Source organism: Podarcis bocagei (assembly GCF_964188305.1).
Source record: "Podarcis bocagei genome assembly, chromosome: 12".
In the NCBI taxonomy this organism is placed as follows: Eukaryota; Metazoa; Chordata; class Lepidosauria; order Squamata; family Lacertidae; genus Podarcis; species Podarcis bocagei.
Genome location: NC_138137.1, coordinates 28791613 through 28811793, shown reverse-complemented (window position 1 = coordinate 28811793; position 20181 = coordinate 28791613). Strand labels below are relative to the sequence as shown.

The 20181-nt window shown below is 42.4% G+C and overlaps 1 protein-coding gene across 1 annotated transcript; it reads right to left on the bottom strand.

Moving 5' to 3' along the window:
- Positions 1-1258: 1258 nt before the first annotated feature.
- ANKMY2 (ankyrin repeat and MYND domain containing 2) lies at positions 1259-19983 on the bottom strand. Its single transcript, XM_081164766.1, has 10 exons — positions 19738-19983; positions 16393-16457; positions 12697-12835; positions 10517-10615; positions 8183-8343; positions 6787-7001; positions 4829-4964; positions 3912-4040; positions 3438-3579; positions 1259-1934 (listed from the first exon to the last, which is right to left on the bottom strand). The coding sequence occupies exons 1-10, from the start codon at positions 19802-19804 to the stop codon at positions 1711-1713; spliced, it is 1377 nt and encodes a 458-aa protein (XP_081020892.1). The 5' UTR covers positions 19805-19983; the 3' UTR covers positions 1259-1710.
- Between the last annotated feature and the right edge of the window lie 198 nt (positions 19984-20181).

Genomic DNA, 20181 nt, shown 5'->3' with positions numbered 1-20181 from the left:
TGAAAAATAAACTTGGCAGCACGCACCCTTTTTTTTTAATGCCTACTTGCCAAGTTTGGAGAGGCTTTAATTTCCTAAGCTCACAATCTCTGGGGGTTGAAAAGCTAGGAAACAGAGTAGCTGTTTAGGGAGCTTGATTATGACTCCGGGGGCAGTAAGTGAGCTGACCACTGTTGGTGATTAACATCTGCATATAGGAGAATAAAAGCCTTTCTGCCATTTTTACCAAGTATATAGTTAGCAGACCAGAAGAGATATCTCTTAATGCCCTTTGGGGGAGACTTTATTCATCCTTTCCCTGTAAATTCAGAGGATAATATGGCACAGCTTTATCTCCAAATACTATCATGAGCCCAAAGGCATGCTGTTGTGCATTTGGGCTGACAGATTGAATGCTCCTTCCTCCAAGAAGAAAGTGGCATGTAATGGATGGGTGGGTGGAGACGAAGATAGAACTTGCTAGTTTTCTAGCTAGAGGGGAGTATGGAAGAGAATTCAGCCATATGCACTTCCATTTGCAGGTTCAAATGTTGCAGTTCATCTGTAGGTTTGCCAATTCGTTGAGCCCTAGTCTTAAGATCAGAGCCATTGAATACGCCAACTTTACTGACAGTTATGAATATACAAATTCTATACATTGCCTAAGATTTCCTTGACATCCATCAGATGTAAAGGGCACAATCAAGTATCTGACTTTTAGAAGATCAGATATACAGCAGCTCTGTATAGGGTTTTTTTTAATGTTTGATGTTTTACTGTGGTTTTATATTTGGTTGGAAGCCACCTAGAGTGGCTGGGGCAACCCAGTTAGATGGGTGGGGTATAAATAATACATTCTTATTCTTATTCTAAAGTCTAATCCTTTACACAACTCATTCTGTGTAATTTTATCCTGCTTCTCTAGTAGGAAATGGACACTTGGCTGCAACACCTCAGTATGTGATTCAGTGTTTCTGCTACTCCCCCCTAAAGCTTGCAAGTATTTGGAATAACTGGACCCAGGTCAACAACCCTTCCTCCTTACATTTGCACACACTCCCAATCCAACTGGAGCGGACCTTTCATGCTCTAACTATTAGTACTTAAAGATTAGTGATGCTAAGTACAAACAAAATCATGATGTATCTTATAAAAGTGTAGCAAAATGCCACCGTGAGCCTATTTTCCTGGGGAACACTAATCTTTTTATGCTGTGATGTGTTTTTAATCATTGAGCCACTTAAGTGGAAAGAGAAAGTTCAAGGAAGTAAAGCCAACGTAGATGAGCAGGATTTTGTTTAATGAAAACAGACTGGTAGCAGTACTGGCTTTCAAAACCTGTAGCCAGAAAAACTTAACTTTTAGATGGTTGCACCCCTTATGATCTAACAGTATCATGACCAAGCGCTTTATTGCACTGAAGTCTAAGATATTTTTAAAGATTTTGCTAGCAAATGGCCTCCTTCTCAGACACCTTTTAAGTCTTCTACGCTTTGTGCAGGTATGAAGGCAGATGGGTATGCTCTTACACAGTTTTGATCAGATGGTTCAGCTCTTGTCATCACAGTCTAGGATGATGTGATGTAGTTACACAGGACACATAAGTTGACATATGCTGGATCACAGCATATGTCAAGAGTGAGCATTATAACTGCATTCCATTGACCTGCATATCCCGATGTTGTGGTCTAGAGGAATTCCTCCATAAAGCCTTCGGCTCTCCAGCTTTTGTTACTGCTCAGACTCATGAGCTTTTTCAACCGTGATGTCTGCTAGACTAGTCTCTCCTTCAAGGGCCTGGTCATCCTGAGGGGACAGTGCAGGCACCTCATTCTTAGGAACCATCTCCTCAGTTCTGTCTCCCACGCATTTGAGGTCCTCTTCTTTACTGTCTCCTGGTTCAGAGGCCGACTGCTCTTCACTTGTTAAAGCAGATTCTGCTGCACGTGTTGCCTCTAGAGGAGAAACACAGGGTGTGAGAAATACATGCATTGCAATGTGCAGCAAAAAAACCCCAAATAAATAAATACCGTATTTTTGGTCCTATAAGGCGCACCGGCCCATAAGACGCACCTCATTTTTTGGGGGGGGATGAATTAAAAAAAAATTATTTCCTCCCCCCAGCCCTGGCTGCCGCCCCAAGCCTTGCGCTCACCTGGCCGAAGCAGGGGAAGCCCTCCGGAGGGCTTCCACTGCTTCGGGTGAGCGTCAGCAAGCCTCGCGCGCCCGGCAGGAGGTCCCACCGGGTGCGCGAGGCTTGGGGCGGCAGCCTGTCGCCCGAAGCATGGGCCGAAGCTGCCGCCCCAAGCCTCGCGCACCCGGTGGGACCTCCTGCCGGGAGCGCGAGGCTTGCTGACACTCGCCCGAAGCAGGGGAAGCCCTCCGGAGCGCTCCCCGTGCTTCAGGCGACAGGCTGCCACCCCAAGCCTCGCGCACCCGGTGGGACCTCCTGCCGGGTGCGCGAGGCTTGCAGACACTCGCCCGAAGCAGGGGGAGCCCTCTGGAGGGCTCCCCGTGCTTCGGGCGACAGGCTGCCACCCCAAGCCTCGCGCACCCGGTGGGACCTCCTGCCGGGTGCGCGAGGCTTGCGGACACTCGCGGGGGCTGCAGGCTGCTGCCCGCAAGCCTTGTGAGCCCGTGGGTACTCCCACTGGGCTTGCAAGGCTTGCGGATAGCTTCCTGAAGCCTGGAGAGCGAGAGGGGTCGGTGCGCACTGATGCCTCTCGCTCTCCAGGCTTCAGCGAAAGCCTGCATTCGCCCCATAAGACGCACCCCGATTTCCCCTTCATTTTTGGAGGGGAAAAAGTGCGTCTTATGGGGCGAAAAATACGGTACTCCCACAAGCAACACTGGCTCCTTCATCTCAGAAACTAACGCTAGTATTAGAAGCTATTTTGTAATAACTAATCAAACCAGGAATAGAAGTTAAAATGGCTCAGAGAACAAAATAAACCAAACTATGATTCCATGAGCAGTTTCAGAAAGCAGCTGCTTGTTACAGAGCACAGGAAAGCTCAGCTGTTCCGAAACAGTACGTTGAGTTTAGGGGGCAGGTTGCTGCTAATCCATGAGAAGAGGGAGTGCATTTAGCAGGGAGAAATCCCCACTTAACTCTGTAGGATTGTCCGTCTATACAGATGTTGTTAGGGGTTCCTTATTGACAGTGCAATCCTAATAGATCTGGAGGAAGAGGAATGAACCTCATTTATCCTTAACCAAAGCCAGCATGGCCAATGCTTTGTTTTTGTTTAGAAAATTCATAACCTGCTTGACAAACAAAATAATCTGATAAGTGTTGCAAGCCCAACATCTGGATTGCCACTGTTCCCCCACCTGTGGTTTAAGAAAACACTGAGTAGTTAGGTGTTGCATGAGTATTAGTATTGCTTTGAAAACCTCTCTGCTCTAATCTGGCCACAAACATGAAAGCTGTTGCAATGACAATGATGTGTGCCAACCTCTCTTTTGCTTTGCTTCTTGCTGTTTCTTTGCTTTGGCAGCTTCCAACTCCTGCTTCTCGTGGGCTTCCTTTAATGTCTTGCATACTTTCTTGTGTGTAAACCAGTGCATTTTCTGGCAGTCTTGATTACAGTAGATCACCTGTGAATGAAACAAGCCATGCCTCAATGCACAAAAAGGATGGGCTTGCAGTTGAATCATCCAGGTTGTATAAGGCACCCATTCATTTCTGTATGGAAAACTGGAAATCTAAACCTTGCAATAGCTGGCTTATTTTAAGAACAACAAATAGTTTGTTTCTGTTGACTTGTGCAACCAGGAACAGCTATTTGCTCACTTTCACTTTAGGAGATCCAAGATCTAGTACCTGAAACATCTATGCTGCTCCTATAAGGGAGCAGTCTCCAGATACAGGAACAGTTGAAATCTCTCGCTGGAATCTCAGTCAGTGGTATTTACCTGCAGATTCTTACCATTTTGCATACGGAACATCTTTTGGCTGCACCTTTCCCCCCACATGTCGTACAAAACTCAGCATCCACAAAGCCCACTTGGCCAGTGACTGCTTGTGTCAGTACAGAGAAAGCTGTAGGATCAGAGCCCTGGGGGAAAAGATAAAGACAGTTAAGTCATTGCAAACATAAACACACACCCCAGCCAATGAGAAGCCTGCAGCTACAACACTAATGCAGATATAGAGGGGGGGAAACCTGCATATTTTCAATATACACTTTAGTACTTTTGCACTGCTCTTAAATGCAAGATCTTAGCCTGGCATATGGAGGGAAGCAGGGAAATTATTCTTCCACTCTCCAGAGATTTAACTTTGCTGACCATTCCAGCGTAAGGTATACTGGTGGTGACATCGTTGAGATTATTTGCAAAATGGGAATGAAAATCAATTCAGGGGTGCATAAGCTTTGGCTTGTTGCCACTTATGTCTGAGTTTCCTGGCATGTGTTTTGAGAAGAGAAGAAGGAAGAGGGGATTCCTATTACACTAGACTTTAGAGTGGACAAAGGCACATTGTCTCTTATGCTGCTTCTGCCTCCTCTGAAACTCAGTGTGGCAGAAGAGGTAAATTCCCCCACACCCCGGTCAGGGTTTTGGAAAAGGAAAGATTATGTTTCTTCCTATATCCTCAGCAGCACATGATACCCCCTCCTCTCCTCGCCTATAAAGCTAAGAAGGAACTCTAGCTCCTGGATTGGGGAATTCATAGACACTATCAGAATATAAAGGAAACTCATTAAAAAAGATCTTCCATCCTCCGAATGAAATACAGTTCTTCAGAATAACTGCAAATATCAAGTGTACACATTAAGCTGTATCTTGGGGATTTCAAATGTTCTGCCAAAGAAAGAGAAGCTATTAAACTAGAGACACTCACAATTTCAACTGGGGCAATGCTTCTCACAAGCTGCTGGAGCAAGGTTGCTTCACAGTAAGGAAATTTTCGAATGCATTCTCGGATGAACTTCTCTTGAAATACTGGGAAACCATCTGCATCTCTGCCTTTTAATAGGCTGGAAAGATTAAAGCAAAAAATGAATGAAAAAACTCATGCCAATCCTATTGGGCAATCACTTTGCTTTATTTGTAGTTGCCATGCCTGCCTTACAGTGCAATCAACACCTTACAGGTGCAATCACCAAGGCAACTCTCTGTAAACAAACAATAAACATACATAAAAATGGCAAAAGTAGTTTCTTTTCCAAATATGTTTTATCTTAAACAATAGCAAACACAGTAAATAAAGAGCTCGCTTGTAATATATCAGCGGTTCAGTGCTCATTTCTTCTTTTTCCAAAATAGATTTTATCTTGAACAATTGCAAATGCAGTAATAAAGAGTCCACTTGTGATATAACAGTGGTTCAGTGCTCAAACCACTGGTGTTGATTGTGTTGGTTGCAGTGGTCATTGTACCACCACCCTGTTCATTGTTTTATTGTTATTTACGGCGCAGCACATAGGCCAAGATTTTAATATTCGAACTACATACCCACAGCATAACAGAGAAAGATGCTAATGCATGAACTTTCTGTGTGCAACACTTAAAATACGTATCTATATCTTTCAGCTCTGAGATTTCACAATAACGTTTCTGCAGCTAAAGATACTCTTGCCCCACAATGAAAGTTGAGGGCAACTGAAACATAGACCTGATTCATGCAACATGGTAAGCTAAACTATGGGCTATTGGGAACACAGGAACATGGTTGGAGTAACTGGGCATGACCGTAAATCACCCCATGGATGAGATAATCGCAGGTGTAAGGCAGCCAAGCCAGCTGCTATGGTAACTCCCCAGTGCCCTGACCATATTAATGCAAGTCAGCTTAGCAGGGTCTCAGTCATTTACTCAGTATGTTGGTGTTACTTATCCAGTGTCATGTTTTGAATTGCTGGTTTATTTGGAGCAACGGATATACTTTTTCATTGTTTGTATCAGTGTCTGCAAAAGCCTACTGCTGTATATATCTATCCCCAGAACTGTTTAACTAGGCCTTATCTTCTGCAACAATAAACCAACTGGATCTTACGCTCCTTCCATGTAATGACTGGTACTGAGAGCAACTTCCACTGCAGGGTATCTCACCCAAGATGCCCAACAGACATGTGGGTACCTTGAGAGGACATTGTAGCTACTTTACTCCTCTCAAGTCCTTTTCGCTCCCACAACATTGCACGGAACTAAACCAAGCTTTGGCTTAGCATATTGTCCAAACCTGAGCTCATAGTTACACTGTGTCCTCACTAACCACAAGCTATAGCCAAAGCTTGCTTGGCTTGTTGTGCCATGTGAACCAGGTCATAGCGCCTTTTACTTAATTATCTTGTCCATCAGTGTGAATTACTGCAATAATAAAAAAAAGAATTACTGCTGTTACAGCAGAACAGCCTAAAAAGAATCAGCAACATCCTCAGATCTTTAAACACGATAGCAGATTAAAAGGCCTCAGCAAAGATTTAAAAATAATCTTGGTCTAGCATAAAAGGGACACAGAAGAAGAGCCCAGGGAAGGAGGATCAAGAAGATAGGATGAAGGAGAGATGAGCAGAATCCCTTCCTCATGGGTAGGATTAATAGATATATCAGAAGGCGGTTGTGTGTGTATCTCAAAAGATGCATTTTTTTTGTCCCTTTCCTCAAACTAATGGCTTAACCTGTAGATAACGATGGAGAATATTCATCTAGCTGTAGATAGCATGGAGATTTGAAGGAAACTGAGCAGCAAACCATTCATTTTAGCTTTCAAGGTAAGCAGTCTGTCTTTACTTGGATAGAAATGAACACAAATGCTTTTCTGCAGGCATTAAACGTCATTCATGATGGGGATCATACCTTTTGATTAATCCATCCAATTTATCCTCTCGCTCCTTAAGGAAGAGGATGCATTTCTGGAAAATACAGCTAATGTAGTGCATTTTTATTGCCAGTACTTCATTCATCTCTCTCTGCTTCATACACTTCTCGCAAATCAGATCCAGCACTCTGTAGCATTTCTGCATTGCTTCAACTTCTGCTAGGAGAGGGTTTTCTTTCACTAGTAACACAATCTATAGGAAAAGATTAACAAGAGTTATCTTTCCTGGATAGATGATTTAAAACAGAATTAATAGGTAATTTTTAAGTGCTCATATTAACAGGACTTCTTGCTCTTTCATCTTCTTAAATAAGCTATATTACCTAAGAAACTTGCCAGGCCATAGGTAGATCACATTGGGAACATGACTGACCCATTTTAGTGTCCACAATGCATGCAATACTTATTACAGGAAGTGATAGTCATACAAAATGAATGAATCTTTGATCAAGCAACTGAACATCATAACCCTTTCCAAGGTTCATGGTGTTAAGTGACATTGCTTATGTAGCAAAAAACACCTATGTACGGGAGGGCAGTATCAGCAGACTGGGGGGAACCCCCAAGTTTTGGATAAGTACCAAAAAATCCCCTAAGCCACAAAACCCACAGGAACCCACAAAACAGCCCAACAAGGACCAAACAAGCCAACTGTAACAACAGTTGTTACAGACAGGGAATGGAATGGAGTTGTTTGAATTCTGAACTGTAGCAACTCACACAGCTATTTTTTGTTGCAAGTCTCACTTGTAGCTTCCAGCTACACGCATCGGGCCCTTTCTGAAACTACAGGGTTTCACAGAAACTGGTAACAGAGATGAGTGTCACACAAGTAGATTTCAGCTCTTCTTTTGCATGCAAGTCCTTATGAGATGCTGTCTTGCTTCTGCTAAATCACTGGTCTTGAACTAGTGTGTTGGGACACACTACTATGTTGTGACCTAATCTAAGGTGGGTCATAGCAGCAACATTACCATTGTACAAATATATGAATAAGAAATGGGCTCCCAAATCTCTGTTTGGGTTAAAAGTAGGTCCTGGATCTCAAAAAGTTGAAGACTACTATGCTAGTCTTAAGGTGTATATGCTTGAGTACAATGATCTCTTCAGTGTGCTAACTTTTGAGTGTTTCATGTTGGGGACTATTTTACAATAAATATTTCTCCATTTGAGAATGAGGTACTAAAGCCCCTGTGAGCAGGCCAGGACTATGGAGTATCAAGAACAAGCTCAGAATCATAAATTAGCTGCTGGCCAAATTTTTCCACCCAACTCCATAGGCCAAATATTTTTTCTTAGAGGACTGACCTCAACAAGGTTGTAAGTTATTTGACAAGTATGCCTGAAGGATAAGCCAAAATATGAACACTCTACCTTAACAGGATGCAAATTGGTAGTTGTAATGATCTTATGCAGAGGTCCAGCTAACTTGACTGGCAGTTTGGGTTCTTTGTCAAGTCCTTGTGGTTTTGTATAGTAATCCAACCTTTCTCGTGGAAAGAAGTTGTTGATAACAGTGACACAGTCATGTTGACCTAAAAAGAGAACGGTGCATCTTTTATGAAGATGAAGAACAATTATTTCACACATGAAGCACAAATCACAGAGGTTGTTCACCATTTAGAGGAAGTACTATACTAATAAACCACTGTGGAACTAAATGGAAATAGCTTCACACAGAGGCAATATTTCTTTTTTCCTTTTTTTCCCTTTTTATTTATACCCTGCCCATCTGGCTGGGTTTCCCCAGCCACTCTGGGCGGCTTCCAACAGATTTTTTCCCCCCATTTATTTATTTAATTTAAATTCATCATTGATACACATATACAAGCATACAAACATACATTTCATACAATCCTTAAAAATGTTCAAACATACTTACACTCAATCCCACAAATAGTTCCTTTCCCCATCACCCCACCTTTGTGTTTGACTTCCAATCTACTCAATTACAATTTCTTTCCACTTCTATTACTTTCTTTCACACACCTTTACCCTAATTTCATACTTCTTTTTCTATTACACATTGTTTTCCATCTTATTTGATATTTCAGTATTTGAAACGGAACTTGTTTATTCTAATAGGAGTTCTGATTTTTCGATATGATTTTGCAAGTATCTTTTAAACACCTTCCAGTCCCTATCTATCTTTTCTTTTGAAATCCTTCCAATTTCTTCCATTGTTTTGGATATATTGTAATACTCCAATATTTGGCAAGCCACTCTGTTTTTGTCGGTATTATACCACTTTTCCAGTTTTTCGCAATCAATAGCCTTGCTGCTACTGTTGCGTATAAATATAAGGTCTTATCTTCTTCCTTTAGGCTTAATGGTACTATTCCCAATAGAAAACCTTCTGGTGTTTTCCTCACACAGAGGCAATATTTCAAGGCTCAAGGCCTATATGTAATATGAAGTTTACAGAACTAAACTAACTCACCTATTCAGAGAACTTAGGATCTGATGGGCAAAGCAGCTTTTAAGACACTTTATGAAACAGTTCTAACTTTTATAAGTTTGTTTTAATTCACTGCACAAACTAAATCTAAAAATGGTGCTGCTAACCAGTCAAAAATTTAATTCTTCTGGAAGATATGACATTACATGACATTTCAAAGCAGCTCATATAAGATTGCATGATTGATGCTGGCTCACCTTTCAGCCAGCAGTAGAATGCTTAGTGATTTACGCCTCGTTAATAGTTTTTTTTTTTTTATAGAAACAATGATTGCAAAGCTTCCAATGCAGACTGGCAATTACAGTGACTGAATCTCTGACTAAGGACTGACTGTTCAGATGTAGTGGATGTGATATGTGGGTGTAATTTTCCCCAAGTTGTAAGCAGATTCCTGCAATAAAGTGCTGGGGCTTTTGACTGGATCCACTAGTCTCCTTGTCTCACAATCCTCTTTGTGACTGGTTTTTTTTTTTATGTAATCATCAAAAGACTTGACTTTAGAACACTTTAAAAAAAAAAAATTGGGTAAAAGGTCTCTCCTCACCAATCCTTCCAACCCCTTTGCCAGGAAAAACAAACAAAAATATTTTCTTCTTCTTCATAGTCTATCCTTAAAAGGAAATACAGCTCAAAGAGCACCACCATTTATTTATTTAAATATAGATTTACATACAGTTATCAGCTCACGGAGGCTACTCCTATCTAGCAAACTCCTCCCTGCTGCTAGTTAAAATCTTCCTTCTCAAAGAAAGGGGGAAGTCAGCAAGGGGAATGACAGGGAAGGCTGGCCACAAATGGAGCTAAACCCATTTTTGAGCTGGACTTAGATAGATTTTTACCGAAAATCAGATGAGTGAGTTCGAAATAGAGCAGATTTCTTCCTTAATTACAAATTCAACATTCCCCCCTCCTGCGGCCAACTAATGTTAGAGAGCAATTTGAGAAAAGCAGCAATCACCCAATAAATATTTTTTAAATGTCTTCCCCTTGAGTTAGTTAAGAACCTGGTATTGAACACCCCGTTGCCAATAAACATTAAGTCAAATAAATCTCCATCTTCTCAGAGCCTTAATGGAGGGGTGGGGAACCTGCAGCAGTCCACTTGTTGTTGGGCTGTATCTTCCATCTGCCCCAGGCAGCACGGCCGATAGTAAGGGATGATGGAGTCAAAGTCCAGCAACAGTTGGAAGGTCACAGGTTTCCCGCCCTGGACTTCATAAAGGGTAATTCAAAATGGCCGCTCCATTTACCCACAAAGGCAGCCATCTGTGCTGCTGTCCTTCCCACTGAGTTCACGACATCTGTGTCTGCTCCAGCCTCCAACATCATCCACGTAATTTCCTTGTTGCCTAAACACAGAAGAGAACAGCTTTCATTTAGATTTTAGAGTCTGTAGAAAAGTTTCAGCCATATAAGGTTTTTTTGGTGAGTCGTCCCCCTACAAGACATTAAAACATTTAATCCCTTGTAAATCTGCAGTTTAAGGCATTTAGAAAATGGGGAGCTGCTTTATATAGAGTCAGACAAGTGCTTCATCTGGCTGAGATGAATACTGTCTACACAGACCGGCAGCAGCTCTTCCAAGTTTCCAGACACAGGTCTTTCTTAGCCCTATCTGGAGACACCACAGATGGAGTCTGGGTCTTTCTGCAAGTGAAAAGGTGCTTTTCCACAGAGCTACAGTCCTTATTCATCCCCAGTAGCTGGAAATGAAGATGCCATTTGCTTTCTCAAGGTTTCACCCAACCCTCTGTCTTGCCAGTATGAATAGATTCTGCACCAAGGCCTGATGGCTGCACTAGTCTTTCCCAATGGCATCACTTTCTGCTGTCATCTAATCCATCTTTGGAAATTGCTAAATTTTTTATTATTATTTTTTTATTTGCAGTAGGGAGTTCCATAGCTTAGCTTTCCATGAGCTAAGTTCATATATGTGCTCTGGAAGTATTATGACTCAGCCTCCTGATTTTAGGCAGAATTTTCTAACCCAGAGGCTCTAGGTGAAGAGCACATTATTTTATATTTCCCCTTTCCACCCACTGATGCCTCTCAAACTACTTTTTGCACATATCCTGTTATTTATTTTACTGTATTCTGCACCCCAAGAGAAAACCACCAGTTTCTTTCCTCCTCTCCTCCATGGTCCTTTCACATTCACTTCTTCCTCCCATAACGACTTTCCTCTCTTATCTCCTTCCTTCCTTTCCCTCATGTTATTTTAATAATTCCTACTGGAATTTCCTTTCACGTTCTTATTCCTTCAACACTTTCACCGGCTCTTTCCCCTCAGAGGAGAGAGGCCTTCTTACTCCCACAATCTGATATATGCATTCACAAATATTGTTTGCTATTCATGCTTCTACCTTTTGCTAGAGAGAGAGAGAGATTTAATAGACTCTGAAATCTAAACCATATTTTTAAAAATAAAGATGTTACCCTTTAAGGGCGTTGTCAGGGAACTGCCATCGGCTCAGGGGCGAGAGGGGAAAAGCCGGATGGATTACAGAGAGCCCCCAAAGATTGTGGGAAGTAGCACCTCCTCAGCGGAGGAGAGCAACCACGCCTCCAGTGGAGAGGAGCTGCAGGGCTCGGAGGACGTGAGGCGATGCCAGGACACCTTGCCTGAGCAAAGCTGGGAGGAGAGAGGTCCTCTGTTACCCACGCCCTCCTTGCGCAGTAGGCTTCCGCGCAGAGAGGGGAAGCGCAGACTGGGCGTCAAGAAACTACTCTGCTGGGGAAGGTTTAAGGACCGCCCACTCTCAGATTCTGCCAGTAAATGAGCGAGCCACGAAGTAGTGGCGCTCTACATGGTGAAGGGGTTTTTTTTTTGGCACCAATAACAAGGCTTTACAATAGACCAGGGAGGCATTTGCCTGATTGCTCTTGAGCAACCCCCTGATACCCTTACAGGTGTATTCCAGCTAAGCCCAAGAACAACACCTGGATGGCTGATGTTTAATTTTATTGGTTTAAAGAACAAAGAAAAACCCTGACAATTAATATGCACACACAATATAAATACTGTACTCTGCTATACCTGTAACACCTTAAATGGCTCAAGGACCGCCTCTCCTCATATGAACTGACCCAGACCCTGCAATCATCATCTGAGGCCCTTCTTCAAGTGCCTCCTCCATGAGAGGTCCAGAGGGTGAAACAGATATCCAAGAGCAAAGCTGGGTCCTCAGAGTTGTCTGATTAGCTATTAATTCTATCCCAGTTTTCCAGTAAAAGACTATCAGTGGCTTACAATAAAAACAGTATTTGGTTAAGAAAAGAATGGCAATCTATAAAGTAGAGGTAGACCTTACCTCTAACACATCATCCTTTAACAAAAGATAAAAATTCTGCCTACACAAAGACACGAAGGATTCCTTTATCTGCACCAAGAAGCAGATGTAATTAACAACGGGGAAAACCTCATAGATACCTGAGAGCCCAGCAAACATCAGAGCCGTATATCCGTGTTCATGTTCGTTGCAGTTAACATCAGCCCCATGCCGCAACAACAGTTTGCACACCTCAACTTTCCCTTTGTATGCCGCATGCATCAGAGGAGTCATGCCATGCTATGGAAAGAATAAATAAATACAGGACCTTCAAATATATCTGTTCGTTCTTCTCCAGTAGTATTTAAACACAAGCAAGCTAAAATGAAAAGATAGCACTCCAGGGGTCAGAAAACTTTTTCGGCAGTCCACTGTCCCTCAGACTTTGTGGGGGGCAAGACTATATTTTGAGGGGGGGGGACAAATTCCTATGCTCCACAAATAACCCAGAGATGCATTTTAAATAAAAGGACACATTCTACTCATGTAAAAATACGCTGATTCCTGGACTGTCTGTGGGCCGGATTTAGAAGGCAATTGGGCCGGATCCGGCCCCCAGGCCTTAGTTTGTCTACCCATGGTACAGTGGTGCCTCGCAAGACGAAAAGAATCCGTTCTGTGATTCTCTTCGTCTAGCGGTTTTTTCGTCTTGCGAAGCAAGCCCATTGACGGATTAGCGCTATTAGCGGCTTTTAGAGGCTTATCTGCTGATCAGATCAGCTGATTAGCGGCTTAGGGGCTTAGAAAAAGGGGGGAAGGAAAAAAAACCAGCAGGAACTCGCAAGACATTGTCGTCTTGCGAAGCAAGCCCATAGGAAATTCGTTTTGCGAAGCACCTCCAAAACGGAAAACTCTTTCATCTAGCGAGTTTTCCGTCTTGCGAGGCATTCGTCTTGCGGGGCACCACTGTATAGCCTTTTTGATGTTCACTTTGCTACATTTGAATACTCTTTAACTATATATTCTTTCAACAAAATCCAGCTTTTAGAAAACCAAATATGTCTCCAATTTAGCAGAGGATACCTTTGTACACATTCAGCTTCAATGTAAGCTACTAATGAGAAGGAAACTTCAGCTACCATTGCATGCCTTTCTATGTGGGCAACTGCAATTCTTCCCCAGCCCGCACACCCATCAATACTTTTATACTAATGACTATATTTATGAAAAGCTTTTCAGTTTTGCTTTTGGAGAAGCTAGTATGACTTGGTGTATCAGCAAATAATAGAGCCCCCTTACTTGTACTGGAGATAGGAGCAAAGCATCGATAATAAATATTTCTTTAGATTTTTAAAAGGGTGGGGGGTAGAATTTTTTAAGCTTTTAATTCCTAGGCAACTATTCTAATAATAATCTGAAGTATTAATAAAAGTATTAGTAAGATTTTTTAAAAAAATGTGCACATCAGTTGCCTTCACACAATTAACAACATGTCTAATTTGGTGGGAAACCACACAATTCTCTGAGAAGAGTAACAGCTGCAAGCAGGGAGACCTGCAAAGGACCTCTTTATATTTGAGTTTGCAGTATGGCAATTTATATAATAGGCAAGTTTTATATTTGGGGAGCCATGTGGGAGAGATGGATCATTACCAGTTTTGGGTAGTTTCTTTAGCTGCAGGCACTGGTGAAAAACCTGTCATTTTAAGCAGCAGGTCACACACACTCTCTGTTATGAATCATACATTTGTTAAGCCAGAAATGAACAATGGCATTTAGGACCTCTGCTTCCATTGTTTCTCATTTCCAGCAGCTCCCTTTGCTTTGTGTTCTTTTCTAAAGAGATTAAAATGCTTAAATTCAGGGGGACTTGTTCAAATTATACACACAAGTCTTCCGCATGCTGAAAATATATTCCAAGTGGTGGGATGAAATTTTGCGCATTAAGGAGCAATGAGGTATTTGTACAGGCCACCTGGACAGGAAGCCAACTCTAGAGTGGTGCCCCTTTCCCTGCCTTAATCTGCTCCCTACGAATTGATAATGAGGATTAAAAAAAAAAGATAACCACCTGGCCTCAGAGCTATATAGGAGAGCCAACTCACACATTATACAGCACTTCTGGAAAACATTTCAAAAATAATCTCAGAAGTGGAGGAAAAAGCCAAGTAACTGGAAGACGGAACATGATACTATACAAACAACATGCAGACAACCAATATGAAGAAACCACAAAGTGAGTGGCTCATCATGTTATGTAAATATAGTGGGCTAGATTCAGATGAATAGGAATAAAACCGTCCCTGCCGGCAGACGTGCAATCAAAAGTCACATGGAAGAGGGAACAAGCTTGTTTTCTCCTGCTACAGAGGGTAGAATTCGAACCAAGGGCTTCAAGTTATAAGAAAGGGGATTCCAAGTAAAGATCAGGAAAAAAACCTTTCTGACCATAAGAGATGTTTGACAATGGAACAGGCTCCCTGAGTTGTGGACTCTCCTTCCTCTGAGGTTTTAAAGCAGAGGTTGGATGGCTATTTGTCATGGATGCTTTAGTTGAGATTCCTGCATTGCTGGGGATTGGACTAGATGACCCTTGGGGTCCCTTTCAACTCTATAAAGGTAAAGGGACCCCTGACCATTAGGTACCACTGTATTTCCCTCTAAACTAGAGAAAGGATATTCCACAAGGGGCTCACTGTGGAACCTGTCTGGTTATGAATTTGAATACTTTTTTTCCAGGCACAGTGGTACCTCTGGTTATGTACTTAATCCGTTCCGGAGGTCTGTTCTTAACTTGAAACTGTTCTTAACCTGAAGCACCACTTTAGCTAATGGGGCCTCCCACTGCTGTCGCACCGCTGCCACGCGATTTCTGTTCTCATCCTGAAGCAAAGTTCTTAACCTGAGGTACTATTTCTGGGTTAGCGGAGTCTGTAACCTGAAGCATATGTAACCTGAAGTATATGTAACCCGAGGTACCACTGTACTGCATTAAGTGGTGATAAAGCAGGTTTTCTGGATGATATGGGAAACACTTTCCTAGGACAATTCTACAGCTGAACAGCTCCTGCCAAGATGAACTATTTCACTAAAAAATCAAATCAAATAAAAAACCTACAGGGACAACAGTCAAAATTCAACATGATATGAGGCAGACTTAACCCATTGACTCTGCACTGGATTCTGGCCAGTTTGCGAGAAGTTAGTTGCAAAAGCACAAAATGTGTACATATTCCCATGAGGAAGTTGATCTAAAAATACACTGTACGCTTTCCCCCACAGTAACACTTTTGATAGACTCACCTCTGACCCACCCTCGCCTGCAAAAATAAGTCAAACAGAAACAGCCATTTGCAACTACATTTTTAAAACAGCCCACTATGTTTGTGAAATATTCAGTTATGTAATATGCTTCTTTCACTTCTCAATCCATCATAAGGCCTTGGGAAAGTTGAGGTTTCAAATATGTAATCTCAGAAGATGATAAATAAATCTGACATTAACAAAAGTTCAGGTCGCTTTTCTATCAGAAATAGAGGATTTCTTATTTTTTAAAAAAGCATTAGCTTACTTTGAAAAATCAAAGAGGATATTTCAGGTCCAAAAAAAATCTGCATATTATACCTCTGTTCAGGCATGTTACACTAGTTCATTTTTAGCAGGGAATACTGAATACTTGCTTGACCATATTCATTTTCCAGTATACTCAAGGGATACTTTCTGATTCCAGTATGTTAAACAGGTTTCCTTGATAAGTATTATTTTGCTTATAGAAATCTGCCAGCCTTTGAATTTCCAAGGTTTCTTTAATTTGACTCTCCCCAATCTAGACACATATTTTGAGTCAAGTCTTTTACCTCATCCAAACAATTCACACGAACATTCTTGCTGCCAAGCAGTCGTGCAGCTTCTTCAGGGCTTCCTAAGGGAGAGGAAGAGTTTGTGAAGTCTACTGTTAAACAGAAAATCAATACAGTGAATCTAATAATTCGTTACATTTGTATCCCATGCTTCCTCCAATGAGACCATGGTAACGTATGTAGCTCTTATCTCTTCCTCCCCTTATTGCCTTGTGAGACAGGCTAGGCTGAGAAATCATGACTGACCCAAGTCCATCCAATAAATCTCAGGGCTGAATGAGGATTTCAGCCTGAACTCCTCACTCCGAATCATGGAATCATAAAATTCTGCCGTGATAAAGTATGAGGCACCTGTCAAACATTTTCCCTACCACATATGTTGTAACAACGTTGCATGACACTTTTGTAAAATTATTTTCAGAACAGGAGTTATTGTTTTTGTTTGTTACTATGTTATGATTTTTTTGTGTTTTTATATTGTAAACTGCCCTGTGATCCTCAAATGAAGTGTGGTATGAAGATTTAATAATAATAAATAAATTTGAACATAAATAAATAAATAAATTTGAATAAATGACAAACAAAAACAAACATTTATTCTATTCACATGCAATGCTAAGCTAAAGTATGACGTAGTGCAGGCATAGGCAAATTCTGCCCTTCAGATGTTTTGGGACTACAACTCTCATGATCCCTAGCTAACAGGACCAGTGGTCAGTGATGATGGGAATTGTAGTCCCAAAACATCTGGAGAAGAGTTTGCCTATGCATGGCTTAGTGTAAATGTGTGGGTTCTTGGAGAGGTTATTAGGGTGTAATGTTTTTGTTTGTTTACTATGTTAGGTATTTATGTGTTTATAGTAAACCATCCTGTGAGCCTCAGATGAAGGGTAGAATGGAAATTTATAATGATGATGATGACGATGCTACTTTGCTTGTCCTCTGGTCCTGCTGCTGCCCTGCTGCCATGAGCTAAGCCATGATTTAGTTTAGCATGCCATCCAACCATGGGTTTGTGGTTTGTCCCACTCCAGACAAACCATGAGTTGTGAAACCAAAAACAAAACGTGGTTGCAGCTTGCAAAGTGCAATGGCTGAAATCTCTGCTCTGGGAACCCTCTTTTCCATGCTAAGCCACAGTTTGACTAGCGCTGTGTGTAAAGAATCTGAGTAGCTACTTCCGTACGTAGAAAAGAACACATTACATTGTTCCCCTGCTAGTGATTCCCAGCAGCTGACATTCAAGAAGCATTGCAAAAAGGCAAGGCATTATTTCCATGAATAGATAAAGCACTATGACCAAATAAAGTAGCATTCAACTAAATCTAGCACATGCAGTTTTGTGTGCATCATGTGGCTGCCTCCATCCCCAATACCAGCAACTTGCAGGTGGCATGAGTGGTGGCTCTCACACTCAGTTAGTTGTGATAACGGACTCTGAAGTCACGTGACCTTTACAATACAAAGATCACATCCAAAGGAAACAACAACCTGCCAACAACTTGGAAGTTTTGGTGCCAACACCTCACCCATTAGTAAACAAAACAACCACCTCCAAAATAAGGGGGTAAACTGAAAGGCATATTTCCTCCATCCGCCAGTTAACACTCTTTTATAGAAGAAGGATGTACTCCAGCAAAGGAAGGGAAATACCTTTCCATGTCCTGCTGCTGCTGCGACAAAAGTGCTGCTTAGGAGCAGCTGCTGACAAGGTCTGCCATACCTCTGGAATAGTATGACAGCTAGCAAAGTGTTGATTTTTACACCGGTCACTGCAGTCTGCCTTACTCCTCTCTTCACTCCACAGCGAGACTTTCCTTGAATGCAACTATTGAGTACACACTGTGAATTTAAAGTACCCCCCTAACTTATAATTCCCAACACCCATAAACTCCAGGTCACAAGATTCTTGGGTGGGTGGGTGCTAGAAATGTGTGGTATGTAGGTAGAGCTCATTCAAATATTTACTCAGACATGAGACTCACCAGATGACCTTGACCAAGTCCATAGGAGCCAACTCTTAAGGGCCAAAGTCTCTTTGCCCCCCCCAATAAAATATTTGAGGGGGCTGCCCTCCCGCAAATGGGCATTGCCATTCAAATATTGTGTGCATGCCATGTCTTATGATTGATCATGTGGAGCTTACCTAGACCCTCCAATATTTTACTCAGGTTGGCACCTCGGCCCAGTCCGTCTCCCTAGCCCTACCTTGCAGGTTGGTTGTGAAAATAAAATGGGGTGGGGAGGGGGGAGGGTGAGATCAGAAGAAAGAAACATGTTGAATCATATGAACTCCTTGGAAGAAGGGGTAAATGGGATAAAAAGAAACAGAGTCCCTTGTCTCATTACTGCAGCCCTGTTTGGGGAAGTTTTTAAATGTTTGATCATTTATCATGTTTTCAGTGTTTTTTGGAAGCCACCCAGAGTGGCTGGAGAAACCCAGCCAGATGGGCGGGGTATAGATAAATAAATTTATATATATAAATTATATATAAATTTATATATAAATTTATTATTTTATATATATATATATATATATACACCGTATTTTTTGCTCTATAAGACTCACTTTTTCCCTCCTAAAAAGTAAGGGGAAGTGTGTGTGCGTCTTATGGAGTGAATGCAGGCTGCGCAGCTATCCCAGAAGCCAGAACACCAAGAGGGATCACTGCTTTCGCTGTGCAGCGATCCCTCTTGTTGTTCTGGCTTCTGAGATTCAGAATATTTTTTTTCTTGTTTTCCTCCTCCAAAAACTAGGTGCGTCTTGTGGTCTGATGCGTCTTATAGAGCGAAAAATGTGGTGTGTGTGTGTGTGTGTGTGTGTGTATAATGTAATTTAATATTATACAACATTCACACCATCTTTATCCACTATCCTGCCCTGGCTCTTAGAGCCTATCAACTTCCTTCCCTCCCGCCTCATGGCTTTCAAAATTAACCTTTATATCATTGCCATTTATACGTTTTCCAATTCTAATGACACTCATTACAGAATGACTCAAAATTTAAATAAAGATAGAAGGATAGAAAATTTCTCATTACAAGTCTTCAGAAGACATTTATTATTATTATTATTGCTTTTTTTGCATGAAAATATGCACGATCTGATAAAAAAAGCAGCCGGCGTGCAACAGTCACGGGGAGCAACGGCCAGTCAAAGCACACGAGAGAAGGCGAGGAAGCAAAAACCTAGGAAAAAAGCCCCCCTCCAGAAGCAACCTCCTTGCGCGTTAGCGCGGGCCCGACGCGCAAGGCCCGGTCGCATAGACTCAAAAGGCAGCCGACACGCGTCACTCCGCCTCTTGGCTTGGCCTGGAGCCAGACTTCCCTTGCCCGCCTTACCTTTCCCAATCACTCCCAGCAACTCCTTTTCCTCCTCGCTCAAGTCCCCTCTCTTCAGAGACGCCATAGCTCGCTGGCTGCCTTATTTCTTCCTCTCTCAGCCACGCGCGTGCACCTTCCCCGCCGCCGCCGCCCTCCTTCAACTGAGGAGAAAACTAAAGGGAGCCCCCGCTGCTCCGCCAGAGCAGAAGCAACCTCGGCGCGCGCCCCCCGCGTCGCACTTCGGCCAGCGGATATCCCCCCTCTACGCCCGCGCCAGAATCCCCGCCGCTCGCGACATTGTAACTTCCTCTCCCGCAGCTGTCGTGAGAAACAAGGGGAGGTCGGGTTAAACCACTTGCTCAAAAGACGGGGGGGTGTATAGAATAAGTAAACAAAGCGACGCTCGCTCCCAGTTAGCATCTCAGCCTGGGAGGGGGGGCGAAGGAGTCGGCTTGGACGGTG